The sequence below is a fragment of the Strongylocentrotus purpuratus genome, unplaced genomic scaffold (genome assembly GCF_000002235.5).
Source record: "Strongylocentrotus purpuratus isolate Spur 01 unplaced genomic scaffold, Spur_5.0 spur5_scaffold_6, whole genome shotgun sequence".
Taxonomy (NCBI): Eukaryota; Metazoa; Echinodermata; class Echinoidea; order Camarodonta; family Strongylocentrotidae; genus Strongylocentrotus; species Strongylocentrotus purpuratus.
Genome location: NW_022145612.1, coordinates 27,396,562 through 27,411,499, shown reverse-complemented (window position 1 = coordinate 27,411,499; position 14,938 = coordinate 27,396,562). Strand labels below are relative to the sequence as shown.

General features: G+C 35.6%; 2 protein-coding genes across 3 annotated transcripts; one reads left to right on the top strand and one right to left on the bottom strand.

Moving 5' to 3' along the window:
- Positions 1 to 258: 258 nt before the first annotated feature.
- LOC100893391 (heme transporter hrg1-A-like) lies at positions 259 to 6,579 on the bottom strand. Its single transcript, XM_030972914.1, has 4 exons — positions 6,115 to 6,579; positions 4,610 to 4,777; positions 2,827 to 2,953; positions 259 to 797 (listed from the first exon to the last, which is right to left on the bottom strand). The coding sequence occupies exons 1-4, from the start codon at positions 6,260 to 6,262 to the stop codon at positions 776 to 778; spliced, it is 465 nt and encodes a 154-aa protein (XP_030828774.1). The 5' UTR covers positions 6,263 to 6,579; the 3' UTR covers positions 259 to 775.
- A 57-nt stretch (positions 6,580 to 6,636) lies between these two features.
- Positions 6,637 to 12,734, top strand: LOC753251 (F-box/LRR-repeat protein 7). Of its 2 annotated transcripts, none has more exons than XM_030972989.1 (5): positions 6,637 to 6,748; positions 8,280 to 8,547; positions 9,930 to 10,107; positions 10,598 to 10,843; positions 12,190 to 12,734. In XM_030972989.1, exons 2-5 carry the CDS (start codon positions 8,300 to 8,302, stop codon positions 12,250 to 12,252), a joined length of 735 nt encoding a protein of 244 aa, XP_030828849.1. In that variant the 5' UTR covers positions 6,637 to 6,748; positions 8,280 to 8,299; the 3' UTR covers positions 12,253 to 12,734. The 2 variants fall into 2 exon arrangements, with proteins under 2 accessions (XP_030828849.1, XP_030828850.1); XM_030972990.1 differs by lacking the exon at positions 6,637 to 6,748 and adding an exon at positions 6,961 to 7,055.
- The last annotated feature ends 2,204 nt before the right edge of the window (positions 12,735 to 14,938 follow it).

Sequence of the window (14,938 nt, the reverse complement as noted above, 5' to 3'; positions counted from 1 at the left end):
ACCCATTTTGAATGGTATTTTTGTTAAAAGCGGCACCCCGTGTGTCCGAATATGTGAGTACTGAGTACCTATCCCCCCCCCCCCTCTTACAACCTGCAAGAAAATAATAACTTTCCAATTTTGCAAATGAGCGATACAAGCAAGCAAGACTTATAACTCTTTAGGGAAGTAACTATGTAACTGTGTCATCAAAATATACAAAATAAAGTATTTTTTAATATTATCTAGACCTTCTTGCTGCAAAAAATGATTCTTGAAGGAGGGGGGGGGGGGGGGGTGCCACAGCCCTCCCCTCATATATGCCCATGTGAACGACTTTTGTTCAGAAAAAGTGACCTGTAATTACACTGCAAAGCATACATGTTGGTGCATGGCAGGGATTATTTGCACAATGTATTTATTTACTCCCCAGCAAAAATCATTTAGAATCTCTGAGTCTTTGTAAACAGTAAGAACTTTAAAAGTAAAGCAAAATAATTTTTTGATACTGGTCGAAGTACATCTGGTAGTTCAACAACTAGCCAAATATCATGAACAATATGCACGTGTCATTTGAAGTTTTATATGAGTTTATAACAGTTTATATGAGGGCAAATGAGGCACAAATAATCCATTGAATATAAACCAATATTAGGATTAATTTTCCATGCACTGCTTGTTTCAATTAACCTGATGTGTAATGGTATCATGAGGACATAAAGAGGATGCTTTGCTTACAAATATACTTTGCTATGATTGAAAAATTACATGCATCATACCCTGTTCAATAGATCCTTTAGATCAAAAGACTGTGATCACTGAAATGAAAAAATAAAACAAAGGTAACTTTAGAAAGGATATACTAAGAAGAAGAAGAAAAAAGATTTCAAAAGAGTTGTAAAAAATTCCCAAAGTACTTATTGTTAATTGCACTGAAAAGAAACACACACCTAAAACCATTATGTGGGAGTAACTCACTGGGAAAAACAAAATAATAACAAACAGCAATTACTGTTCAAAAGAAAATTAAAAAATATAATGATTTTTTTCGCTGGTCTATAAAATTATTGTCATGATCACTTGACATCGCTCTGAATCAAAATATACACCTCAATGCCATAGTCATAATTAAAGTGACATGTACATATATTCAATAAATTCTATAAATTTGTGACCTTCTTTTAAATATACTATATCTTTCACAATCAATAAGTAACTTACAAAGAAATGCATCGTAATTTTTAATATTGATCATACAATCATGATTACACCAACAAATAACAAATTTAGACAATCACAAAACAACACAAATACACTGTAAACATTATAGAAAAATGTTTTTAAATCTATGTAGAAGTTTAAACCCTCTTAGAATCAGTAGTCTACATATTATTCATTCATGCCATTGTGATTGTCTCTGTCATATACATTTACATGTTTTTACATCAATATATTAGGACATTTTAAAGTGCTTCACAATGAATTAAACACAAAACAATACCAAAAACAGACTTAAACAGTGCTTCGGTGCATTCATCGCTATTGGGTCATTACTCTTTGTATAGTTTTCTTTGACTAACCCATTTGAAAGTATGTAAAAAAAGTAAGTAAAAAGGTAAACAAATTGTATCAAAATCAATAATAAAAATACTGCATCGACTGGCCAGATTTTAAGGCCTAATATTTTTGTAATGCTAAATATCTATGGAATGTGATTCACGTTTAACTTCTTACATGTAAGCATGAAAACATCTCTGCATTGAAGCTTGGATGGGAAAGGCAAACTCTAAGTTAGATGATCTCTAAAATAAAAATGTCTTGCCTTCAGTGGCTTATACTGTAGGGAAGGGGCATGTGACTCTTAATAAAATGGTAAAAAAATATTACAACAGCAAAAGATATAAAAATATATGAGAGAGAGAGAGAGAGAGAGAGAGAGGGGGGGAGAGAGAGAGAGAGAAATACAGATAGAAAGGGAGATGGAAAAGGAAAGTGAAACAAGCTGAGACCGAACCTCCCCCCCCCCCCCCCCCCCCCCCCCCCCCAATGACAACAGTAAACATCAATGGCTGGAGCTGCATGTACACTACGTCACTGTTTGTACAAGCCTAGAGGTTACAGACCAGACTAATTGGGCTAATTTTCAATGTAGATCCAGTTTCTAAAAACCACAATTTATGCATTACATTTACAATGAAATGTATTTTAATTGCAACAAGAATTTCCTCACATGACTGTACAAGTTATGATCATAAGGATATGAAGAAATAGATCATGATTAATCTCCAATTCATATTTGATTGCAGAGTACATGTATTGGTGGATGATCAGAACAATAATTATATCCATGATGCAATTGTACATATATATATATTCTATTCTAAATATAAATTGTAAACCTTTACCAATCATATAAATTCATTGTCACAAATAGACTATTGTATTCTACAATAATATCTGAGAACACTAATTCTAGCCTGCCCTACCAGTTTGAAGATGTACTGTCTATGTGAAGTGCAGACAGACCAACTAGAAGTAGATAAAGAACATCACACTTTTGACTTGCAATTTTGGCTTCATTTTTGTTGTGCAGCTAGTGAGCTAGGCAGTATGAACAAAATAACAGTACCTTCCATCTTGGAAACACACACATTTCTCTAATTGAGTTCATTCCTGCAATAAACATGAAAATATCTAGTCACTCCAAAATGATTCATCTTGTCTTTATAACCCATTAACTACTGCATTCTTCCATTCCTCTAGGCTTGAATACAGAAGCCACTCAGTTCCAATACGCAATGGCTTAAAGACACCTCAAGGGGTTTAACTCAAGGAATGGTGTCATACCTTGTCACATAGCCTTTCCTGTATGACCTGGAGTAAATGAACAGAGCGAAGGACCACTTCCAGGTCATGAACACCCATACAGACGCGAGATAGAAACCCTGGTCGGGTCCATTCACTGGCATCAGGTCTAAAGACGAAAGGGGAAAATGAGACAAAATCGTATCAGTAACAGAACAATATGGGGACTTGTTACTCAATAAAATGATTACAATCCACTATATAGTTTAAGCAATCAGTTATATTTCATTTCCAGGAAGGAGTATAACAATAATAAAGTACAATAACAAATAACAACAATAACAACTACATGATGTTAATAAGTATCGGCTTGAGTGGTGATGTAGATATACAGTAGGCTTACTGTTGCACCATGTGACAGTCCTTTTCAGGACTCCCCAATCCTCCCCCCTCTCTCACATGGTGCAACCGTTACTACTGTATGCAGATCAACCATAGACCCATATGATCACCAAAAGAAACCAAGTTTCTGTAAAAGGCTTTCCTCATTAGCTGGTAGTATAATACAGAAATACATAATTAAATTGTGTGGCACAATGTAAAGAAAATTATTACTGTATAAACAAAGCTATGAAAAGTGAATCAATATTAGCTACATGTACAGTGTACATAGAAATTAAATCCCCCTTTTTTCCTGATAATAATCTAAAAGTTATCCTGCATATCTGTTGTCATGGTACAGCCATAACAATCATTCATTGCTATTCAAATACTCAGCCTTTGGGTATTAAAATACCAAATGCACGGGGTACAGTCCGAACCTTTTAGACAACCAGCTTTATTGAACAAGTGTCTTGAAAAATTGTGCTCATGAATAAAACTTAAAGATAAAGTTGAGTTTTGGTCATGCAATTGCATTGTGAAAGAAACACTGTGGAATTGATCAGAAAAGGTTGATCATCTAGCATATATTACTTCAAGGTTCTGGAATCATCAAAATGATAAGAAATTTGGCCCAGTCTTGGTAAAGTTACAAGCACTGTGACTGTACACAGAAATATGTATATGGGACTACACCAACATGTGGCATAAAAATCTGTCCTGATTTTTATGATGTTACATGCCATGTTTAGAATATTAAAGCATTTGAAGAGCCATGCTTTTCAGGGAACATTCTTTGTCTGATGTTCTTGCACACTTGCATACGCTCACAAATTATTTTTCACTTCTTCTCAGAACTCAATCTTCTCTTTAAAGGGAAAGTCCACCCTGAAATTAAGTTAGTTTTAATAGGAGTAGAAAAATGAGAGAAACAAGTCAGTGAAAGTTTGAGCAAATTCCGATTAAAAATAAGGAAGTTAGAATTGTTTAAGTTGTGATCAATCAAACACAAATTGGCAACTCTATGACGTAAAATGCGAGCTCAACTTCCATTTGCTAGTACTAAAAAAATCTAAAATTTTCATTTTCCCTCAAGAAAAATTTCAACCATACATGCACCCTAAATATAATAATTGCAAATATGTTTCTATACTCCCCCTGCAAGGAACAAATATATATTCCGTCATCAATAACGAAGAAAACATGATTTTATGGAATATTATGCACAAAGCAAATGAAGGAGAGCTCGTATAATACGTCACAGAGTTGCCAATTTGTATTTGATTGATCACAACTTCAATAATTCATAACTTTCTTATTTTCATTCAGAATTTGCTCAAACTTTCACTCACCTGATTTTCTTATTATTCTGCCTCTATCGAAACAAACTTATTTTGGGGGTGGACTTTCCCTTTAAAGATGTTGGAGCTGTGACTTATATTACCTTGTCCTCTGACGGCTCCAAGAACCACATATGTTACCAAGGCAATCAATGAACCAAGCTGGACGAAGAATCCAAGAACGATGAAGAATTTGAGCCGATAAACCCAGAGATCTCGTTGGCCCCTCATATGCTGGATGTGAACGGTGAGTGTGAGCAATGCAAAGATTCCTAGAAATTGGATGAGATGTAGTAAATTATGACCAATCCAGTTTATGTAGCTCGGATGACTTACATTGATTGGACACAACAAAAGATTTCCAAAATCCGACATAATATTAAAAGCTATCTAAAATCTGTCTACTTTACTTGAAAATGCATGGTGATCAAAATAAATAAATTTGTCTACTGTTTGGTGATGGCTAGTGAATTTTCAACAATATTGTCGTTATCTAACTGTAACTGTCTGAGCGCCACAGTTAATGTTCATCTTTTTTTGTTCATATCAAATTTTCCATACCAAATTGAGCCTTGGCATAAGTTTGTCTATTTTGTCATTGCATCAGCTGAGAAGCAGCGTCAGTGATACTGTGACCATAGCTCGCGCGTGATCCAAGTTCACGCAGTTCCATTTCTCAAAAATCAGCAAGATTTCGATAATTTGATACCGCCAATGAAAAGAAGGAGGTGAGTTGGCTCAGTCTGAAACCGTCTGCCTGTTGAACCAAAGGTCCCAGGTCCGAATCCCACCCAGACGGATGACTGAAGCCTGTGTTGCATTGTGTGTTAACGCACCCCTCCCCTTCATAGATGCCGGCTATGTTAAGTGGAAAAACACTCCGTCCCTCGGATAGGATGTTAAATGGAGGCCCCGTGTAGAGAAGAGTCACTACATGTACCTTTGCATGTTAAGAACCCACTGCACTATTCGTATAAGAGTAGGGGGAATTCCCGGTGTAGGGGTCCACCTGCACACACCCCAGTACGATAATACTTTGTGAAGAGGAATCTACTCAAAATGGAAGAAGAACCTAGAATTTCCTGGTGACAAAATTTCTTTGAAAGTAGGTGTAAAATTACGAAAAATTTTAACGAAAGATGAAGATCGTCATCTTCTTTAGATGTTTTGTCCGTTCCGAAGAAAGATATGAACATAAAAATACTTACATTGACAAGGGTATGAAATCTTCCTTTATGAGTTTAAGATATTCAAAGGGATTTTTTTTTTGTGGACATTCCAAAGCATGATCTTTTAACAACTATTATTGGGATTCATGGAAATGAGCACTAACATTAACAGAGTTACACTTACAGAGCTAGAGACTAGTAGAGTAGAAAGAGTTAATTCAACGAGTTAATAATAATAAAAAAAGGCACCAACACTGACGCTTGCAGAATACAACTGCAGATCTCCGAGAACAACGGAGGAAGAAGAAGAAGAAGAAGAAGAAGAAGAAGAATAGTAGATTCTAAACAACACTTTTACTTTAAATTTAATGAGCCTAGATTTGAGCAATATATTTATAGCCTAAAACTTTAAAAGATGGTAGGAATTTCTCAGTATTTACCACTTGCCAATCCCCACAGAGCAATGTGTAAATTATAGAACTGTTCAGTAGCTATGAAGCAAATAAAGATGGACAGCCCAACAACAAGTCCTGTGACTGCAAAGGCGATACGACACCTCATCCGCAGTGGAGTTGTAAAGTCATCCATGATTGCAAAATGATCCTCGCCTCGCCCCTGGCCTGCTGAGCTGAGCTGAGCTGAGGGTGCTGCTACTCTACAGACCACAGACACAGTGCAGTGCAGTGGTCATTCACTTCTTCTAAATCTAAGTTATAATTTACTAATACTAGTGAAAATGGATGATCAGATCTGCCTTGAGTTAGACTTGGATCACAGTTGCTGATGCTGGAACACCAAGCTGAATATTCACATAAAATAAGTGTTGTTATAAGAAGAAAAACCATACAATATCATTTAAATTGAGATTTAGTCACTGCGTTATCAATCGATCATTGCGTAATGATGATGAAGCATCCTATTTTTTTTTTACACACGCGCACGACGCGCGCCCTCTCGAGCTGTGGTAACGTTCGTGTAGTCTACGATCTACAGATTATATTTAAACATGGAACGTAATAGTACGTTATGATTTGTTGAAAATGAAATGAGTGCTGAGTGATGTTAATATAGGTTGTAAGTATTCTTTATCTTTTCCTGCTTAGGATTATTGGTCATGAAAGTGATGATTTCGAAAATAACAAACGTTTAAGGTGTACAAAGATTTACCTCTGGTCCCGTGTATTCACATTAATGTACTGACTACTGTAGATGACTAAACTGAAGTCTTATGCAAGTTATGGGGGGGGGGGGGGGGGGGGTCTGCCCAGTGCTCGCTCGACAATCAAGTATATGACAGGCGTAGAATCATAATATTCATGATGGATGATGGTATTGCATGAATCGTAATCTAGAAGCCAGGGGGTTGTTTCTCAAAACCGTCGTAAGTCTAGTAAAACTTGATCTTGACTTGGTTGGAATTAATCTATCTAGACTAGACCTCTAGTCTTAACCCTTTGAGAGCGAGCCCGCGCAAGGCGATTGTTTCCTCTGTGACGGAGCAATTTCAGCGCATCGCCAGTAAAGGAAAAATTGTCGGTGCTTTCTACTGTCATTGCTCATTGCGCCTCATACATTCATTTTTGTGATTTTTAGTAAATGTAAAAATGAAAGATCAGACTTTTTCCTTTCTAAAAATATAAGTTTTGTTTATCAATACGAACAATAAGGTCTGTTATTTTTTAGGGGAATTGCCGTCTTATTTTGCTGAAGCTTCACGTCTTTCCTTTTCAATACACTCACAATACAAATTGCATAAGCACCGCCGCACGCGCAGATCGGTCGATACCTCCATTCATTTCCCCATTGTCAATGATTGTCGTCTACTAAAGCTCGGCCGATAATCAACCGAGCCATAAATAATAGGTAGTTTACAGATAGCACATGGTACAAATGACCCCAAATATCCACAGATCTTTTACACATGGAGAAGTTCCACTTTCAGGGTCGAAATCGAACTGATAATACGACCCGTAATACGAATATCTGAAATGCGGAAGGGTGCATAAAGCAAGAATCCTGGCAAGAATATAGAACGGACGCGTGCGTACGCATCCGTCTCTAGCTGTACGGGTATTTCGGGGCCTTTTTTCGATCCGAACACTAACTTAGAGTAAAGTTGAAATGATATCACTTTTTCTCGATTTTTTTCTACATAACTATATTATTTTTTTAATCAATGAGATGAATGAATGTATCTAAATAATACTCCAAAGAATTTTAGCACATAATAGCCAATAATAAGCTGGTAAACTTTGTCAACATATTAGGAATATATCTCGGCTTCTGTAGAAGCCGTCGTCACAGACTTAACAACTCGCTCGGCTTCTGTAGAAGCCCATCGTCTCCAAAGTGTTAATAATATGACAGAAATGTATTTACAATCTGAATAGGTGAAACTTTGTCAACTTGCGGCACTTTTATTTGTATTGCTATATTATTATTTGTACTTGTTTATATTATAAGCCTTAGTTTGTTTTGTTTTATTATCTGTAAAAATATTGTCACAATTCAGCCCTCTGACTTCAAATATATATGTTTTTAATAAATCTTGAATCATAATTAATAATATGAATAAGATATTCTCTTTTTCTTTTTTTAATTTTAGGATTCTTAATTTACCTCACCATGGATGAAATCAAAGGGCGTTGCAACATCTTGACACTCCCAGAAGAGATCATCATATACCACATCATTCCATTGCTCCAAATGCCTGATATCTGTGCTGTGAGAGGTGTGTGCAAGGAGTGGTTCGATCTAGTCAACATTCACTTTGCTCAACTCAAGGTACTGGATCTGACACCGTGGGACTTTCTTGTAACCCCTGAATTCCTCCAGTGTGTATTGTCTCATGCATCGGGGTTGAGGGAATTGAGGTAAATATTAGAGATGGTAAACTTTTGTTACTTTTTATCCTTTTTTATTCAATTTATTAAAAAAACATATCATATAAACTGCAATGATTTAATTGTGATTAAATGATCACACATCATTATGAAAAAGGGTATTTGACTCATGTAAAAACAAAAACAAAAAATACAAAGAAATTACTAAGTTTCATTGAAAACATGCAATTTCAGATGAAAATATCAAATTGTGAAGGTTCTATGTATGTCATAGCTTTTGAAATGCTACTGTACATAGTGCACTTGTTGTTCTTTTACACAACAATTTTTTACCACCAGGGGAGGCAGTATTGTCAAAACAATCAAAGAGGATGTTTAATCTTTAAGCTCAATTTAAAGATAAGCCTACTGGTTTGTGTATATCTGTAAAGGGCTTAGAGGCATTGGCCCGTATCCTGAAGTTGTGTGTAACTCCTGTTTAACTAAACAGTTGTCTAAGTCCTGTCTTAGTCCCGTCTAACTTTAGACACAAAGTCGTGTCTAACTCTTTTCGTATTCTGAAGTCGTGTTTAAATAAAGTTAAACACGAAGTCCTGTTTAACTTTAGACAACTGCGAGGGGTTGTTTAAGTCCTGTTTAAGGGCGCGATTCTGCTGCTTTTCAACGTCGAAGGTGCACTCTACTTGCTGACCCCGAACTTACGGGGGAGAACGATGGTACGTGCATCCTCTAAAATTTCAAATACATTTTGCAGGATTTTTTCTTGTGTAGCCTAATTTTTTTTCTCAATAATATTAACTATTCTTATCTACTGGTAACATCTTGGAAATTCCATAATCTATAATAAACTAAGCATTCTGTTGGAGAAGTTTCTTTTGTGGTTCTTCCAAGCACTGAGGCACTGATAAGTAGTGTGTTTGTCAATCTCAGTGTACAGTACATGTACGACGTACGTACATACACACAGTATGCATGCAGTCTAGTCATTACGTCACGATCACATCACCATGGTACCAGCACGCGCACAGCTAGCTGTGCGTGTTTATTTATTTATCCGGTGCGCGCACGCATGCGCATTGGGTCTTTCGACAGAATAAACGCCTACTGGGCATGCGCAGAAGTCGTGACTAAAAGTTAAACACGACCTGCGCAGAACTTAAACAGTTGTTTAGTTAAACACCACTTAGACAGGACTTAAACAGTTGTTTAGTTAGAAGATACTTAGACACGACTTCAGAATACCAAATTAAGTTTGACAGGACTTAGACACGACCTCGTGTTTAAGTCGTGTCTAACTAAACAGTTGTTTAACTTTAGACGTGGCTAAGTTAGACACGACTTCAGAATACGGGCCATTGTATTTAGCGCCATATAAGCAGAATATTATCATTATTATTATCGTATATTCTCAGGTTGGATAGGTGCTGGAAAGCAGTCATCCGTGAAACAATGGATGTAGCAGCAGAGACGTGCAGAGAAGTAAGATATGCCTCGTTCTCGAAGTGTGGAGGGTTAAAGGAAGAATCTGTCATCAAGATGGCCGAATCTTGGCAGCATCTGGAAGAGTTGGACTTGAGTAGCTGTTATCAAGTAAGTATTACCTCCATTTATTTATTTATTTATTTATTGTTACCATTTCTGTAGAGTCACATGGATTGGAAAAGAAGACCTCTTGTTTTGTATTCAATGTTTTTCTTTGTTTTAGCCGAATAAACAATAATGACAATAATAATAATAATAAGTAAACCCTCTCTCAAGAAAGGAGGGTCCAAGTGAATAAATTCCTCCCTGTCTCTATGTGCCATCAGAAGTGCAATTATATGGCTTTTGATGTGGTATATCTTGAACATCGACAACAGTGCTGCTACCAATCCAATTAGAGTACTTATTTTCAGAAAGTTTGGAAAGTAAAGAAAGAAAAAATCTGTAGGATTACACTTTCCCCATATTTTTACTTTTCCTCTCAATCTCTTGCTCTCATATTGATGTTCAGAAGAAGAAAACAAGTTACAATGCATTATTAATGTGGCATTCATATTTTCCAATTATTATATATCTTTTTGCTTTTATATGTCAACAGATAATGGATAGAACACTTTGTGGCCTTGCTGATAATGCCTGTTCTTTAAAAGAACTGTGCGTAGGGAGTGTGTATGGAGTAACAGACGTTGGTGTTAGTCATCTTGCATACAAGTGCCCTACATTAGAACTACTAGATGTCAGTTATTGTCATCGGGTCAGTAATGCTGGACTCCAGCCATTTGTTACGCAGACCAAAGAGAAAGAAACATCGCTGAAGCATCTCAGAATAAAGAATTGTCATAAGGTGAGATATCTGATTTTGACTTTGTGTCACATATAAATGTATTTATATATGTACAGGGGATGTATATAGTTTCAACTATATATGTATATATATATAAGAATAAAAACAGTCCTACGGAGGGTGATGAAAAACAGACCAGTGAAGGAAAAAATAATGAAACAACCGTAGAAGATTCTCCCACATCTATCCCTCCTTTTTCTTTTGCATATTCCCAGCCTTCTCTTTGTTTGGTCATCTTTTCCTCTTTGTTTTGTCATCTTTTCCTCTTTGTTTTCTGAACTGTGTGCACTTGGCAACTGTTGCACAGTTGAATAAATTTGTCATTACTTGACTAAGGCTTAATGTTGAAAATGTGTAAATTTTGTATCTCTAATGGTTTTTATGCCTCCATTGCGAAGTAGCCGGAGGCATTATGTTTTCGGGTTGTCCGTCCGTCCGTACATACGTACGTACGTCTGTACGTACGTACGTCCCCTTCTCGTGATCGCGTTATCTGAAGAACCGATTGATGGATTCCTGCCAAACTTTGGTCATGTATGTATCTTGCAGAGCCAATGAACTGAGTAGATTCTTGGTTCATAAGGTCAAAGGTCATGGGCTCATTATGTAAGCAAAAATAGCTTGTGAACGCATTCTCATTAGAACTGACAGATGGATTACTATTTAAATCAGGACATCTTGCAGAGCCAATGAACTGAGTAGATTTTAGGGTCATGAGGTCAAAGATCAAAGGGTCATAATGTTTATGAGAAATTGCTTGTAATCACGATATTCTGAGAAATGAGAACCTGTTAATGGATTACAATTGAACTTGAATTTGAAAAATTTCTTCAGTTTTGGTTTGTAAAATTGCTCTATGACGGAGGCATCATTTTCGACTGCGCACAGTCAAAGTTCCATCCAGTTCATTATTTATTTTTGCTTATATTCTTGCATATATATGTACATGTATTTAAATGTTTTATAATCAACCAGTCCCAAAACTGAATGGGATCATTATGAAAATATGGTATTACATGTATTTGAATAATATTTGTTTCCTTTTCATCTGAAAAAAAATTGATGAGCTTGTAAAAGCACTGGATAGATTGTGCTTGTTTTATGATTTAAAAAATTATGACAATTTAGGCCTAACCATTTAGTCATGATATGTCACTTTTTTTTAAATACCTGATATTATGTTTTTTTAAATTTGAAGCTTACAAGAAAGTTTGATTAATGGTTTTCTATTTGTCTCTTGCTTTCTCACTTTGCTCTCTTTTTGTTGCTCTCTCCTTTTTGTTGTTCTCTCCTATTCTTTCTTTCCTAACTTTTCTCACTGTCTGCATTTCTTCTTTCATCACCAGGTCAATGATGTCATGATTGGAAAACTTCTTAGCAGTGGTATTCAAGTCAACAATATGTTCTGATGACATTACTCTTCGGATGGATTCAGAATCTTTCTCTTTTGTCATGTGAGATTTTATACATGCAGGTACATGTGTGTGACAATTTGAAATGTGTGAAACAATTCATACTGTTTGTGCAATTGATGTGAGTTAGTTTTTATCTTTTTACAATGGACAAGGACTAAATGGTAGATTTTAACCTACATCATTTGCAGTGAAAAAGTCAGGATATTTTTACTAATTTAGCAAATCACTACAAGCCCTCCCCCCCCCTGATTTAAAACACATTTTGCATACCGTCCACAACATAGAATACTGCATGGCCCTTTAATTGTGTAATTTTTTGGAATTGTGCCCCCCCCCTCACCCCAACATGCACACTTTACAAAAACTCCTAGATCTGCTCATGGTTTATATGTCCCAAAGCCTTTAAATATGGAATATGGTAAAGAATTTCATATTTCTAGAGATGTTTTTATACTCATTCTACTGATCAGAGTACCGGAGTGTTGGCTCAGTCAGTAGAGCATCTGCCTCACAACCGGGAGGTCGTGGGTTCGAACCCCGGCCGCGTCATACCAAAAGACGTTAAAAGATGGGAGTTGTTGCTACCTGGTTTGGCGTTCAACAATATGGGATAGAGCAACGTCGATCTGGCGCTGCTCAGTGGCTGCCGGGCTCACGATCAATTGGGCAAAAAGAATTTCCGTTTCGGTTTAATAAAATTTGGAGTGGACTTATTAGGCTATAAAAAAAAAAAAAAAAAAAAAAAAAATATGAGAAAGTCGGACACACTAATCATAAAGCAGGATAGTCGCAAATAAGACGTCTTTTAAATTTTTCAACCTTTAAAAATCAGAGAGCGGAATCTGGCAGAAAACAAAGGTTTCTTTTAGATGAAGTATCATAATCAAAATCTGCTTTTCAACAGTCTTTAAATGATTCAATGCAGCTGACTTTTAAAATGTGTACCGGTATGCAAATTATGCATGTACAGTTTGTATTATATATTTATTTAAACGTTGATCTCACCTCTACATTTTAATGTCATGTATCTAATGTTTTTTCATTTGTCAGTAAAAAAATAAATGTTAGTGCGTGGCAATTTGTCAGTACATCGTTGTATTATTAACTTTTGCATGAGCTGGGGTCTTTAAATCTTTTTATTAATTATCAATTTTACACATTGTTTGATTTATGTTTCTGGGAAAGTGTCAGTAAAAAGATGCAAACTTAAAACTGTTAAATGATGTGTTTTTATCTCAATACATTAAGTTATAAGATATGTATATCTATTAAATATTTTTGTATATCATGTATTTTTATAGAGAAATTTGAAATATTACGTTTTGTTAATAAAAGGTGGTATTTCATTGATATTAAACTTTCTCTTGTCCTTATTTGGTTTGCATTTTGTGTGTGAGGTGATATACATGTTTATTGATTAAGCATTTTCAATGGCATGTATGGGTCCCTATTTTTTGTTTTTAAAGTCTGCATGTAAGGAGAGAAGTAATGGACCAATGTATCTTGATTCTTGAAGCGAGAGATGAAGATTAACTGAGTACAGGGTACAGGAAAGAGAGAAAGAAAGAGAGAGGGAGTATTAACTAACATTTGCATTATATTTCGATAAACTGGAAAATGATGACAAATTCAAGATGCAGAGAGATATGGGTCATTTGTATCATCTACAATAACACAGTGCATATAAAAAAGTGTACCCAGCTTTGATAGCTTCATATAAAAAAGTTACAATCTTTTTAGCCATAAATATAATATTTGTCATTATAAAGAGTAATTCATATCTTATCAAATGATACCCTATTCATGCATTTTTAACATGAATGACTCAGCACAGGGGTTTTAAAAATATATGATCAAGGCCGCCTTGTACATGAACCAAGTGTGTGCTGAAGCGAAGACCCATTGAGCATTGAGTTGGTTTTGAAACTGATTGGAAAATAAATTTGATTTTGAAATTCATTAGTGAGTAGCAAATTTGAAAATATTAGTCATTATGAGGATTCATGATGGCTCAATGATAAATCTAGTACAGGTAAATATTATGATATTTTCCTTTTTGATAATGCAATCTTCACATTCCTTGATTGAGGTAACCCTTCTTAATGAGTCATTCAGAGTGAACAAAAGGTTATTTCAGCATGCAATCGTTGTTACTAAAATTCAGTATCACTTGCTTTGGTATGCATGATATGCATCAGCACATGTCCATCCCTCCCGAATCTTTTGATGCATTTTCTGTGTCTTCGATGAAAATAATCAGTTTAGGTCATGTGCTATCTCGGTCATACCTCATGCAGCCAAGATGGTGAAATGAAGAAACGAGCAGAGTGTATTTGTTGCAGGAAACTATCATGAGACAGGGAGTGTCCAGACGATGCACAATGAATATAGGTTTCGTTTTCCCAGAGGAATTTGTTTTATGGATTATTGAAAACAATATCCCTAAAAACACTTCAAATGATTTTAGACTCGAAAAACAAAGGTATCGTTACTAAGTCATTCTAGTCATGACATGTAATAATGTATGTATGTATACATGTATGTATCATTAGATAGGATATGAGTTATTCTTTATCATGAGATATATTTCATGACCACAAAGATTGTACCTCTTTTCTACGAAGGTACCAAAGTTGGGTGCACTTTTTTTATAAATACGCATTGTATATAGAAGGACAGG

Excerpts from the sequence above, each read along its gene's own strand:
- LOC100893391 (XM_030972914.1), bottom strand. The coding sequence starts at position 6,262 with ATGGATGACTTTACAACTCCACTGCGGATGAGGTGTCGTATCGCCTTT. Across the intron at positions 4,778-6,114 it reads TCTGTGGGGATTGGCAAGTG|GAATCTTTGCATTGCTCACA; the intron begins GTAAATACTGAG and ends TCCAATTTCTAG. Across the intron at positions 798-2,826 it reads AGGAAAGGCTATGTGACAAG|TGATCACAGTCTTTTGATCT; the intron begins GTATGACACCAT and ends TTTTCATTTCAG.
- LOC753251 (XM_030972989.1), top strand. The coding sequence starts at position 8,300 with ATGGATGAAATCAAAGGGCGTTGCAACATCTTGACACTCCCAGAAGAG. Across the intron at positions 8,548-9,929 it reads TCGGGGTTGAGGGAATTGAG|GTTGGATAGGTGCTGGAAAG; the intron begins GTAAATATTAGA and ends GTATATTCTCAG. Across the intron at positions 10,108-10,597 it reads ACTTGAGTAGCTGTTATCAA|ATAATGGATAGAACACTTTG; the intron begins GTAAGTATTACC and ends ATATGTCAACAG.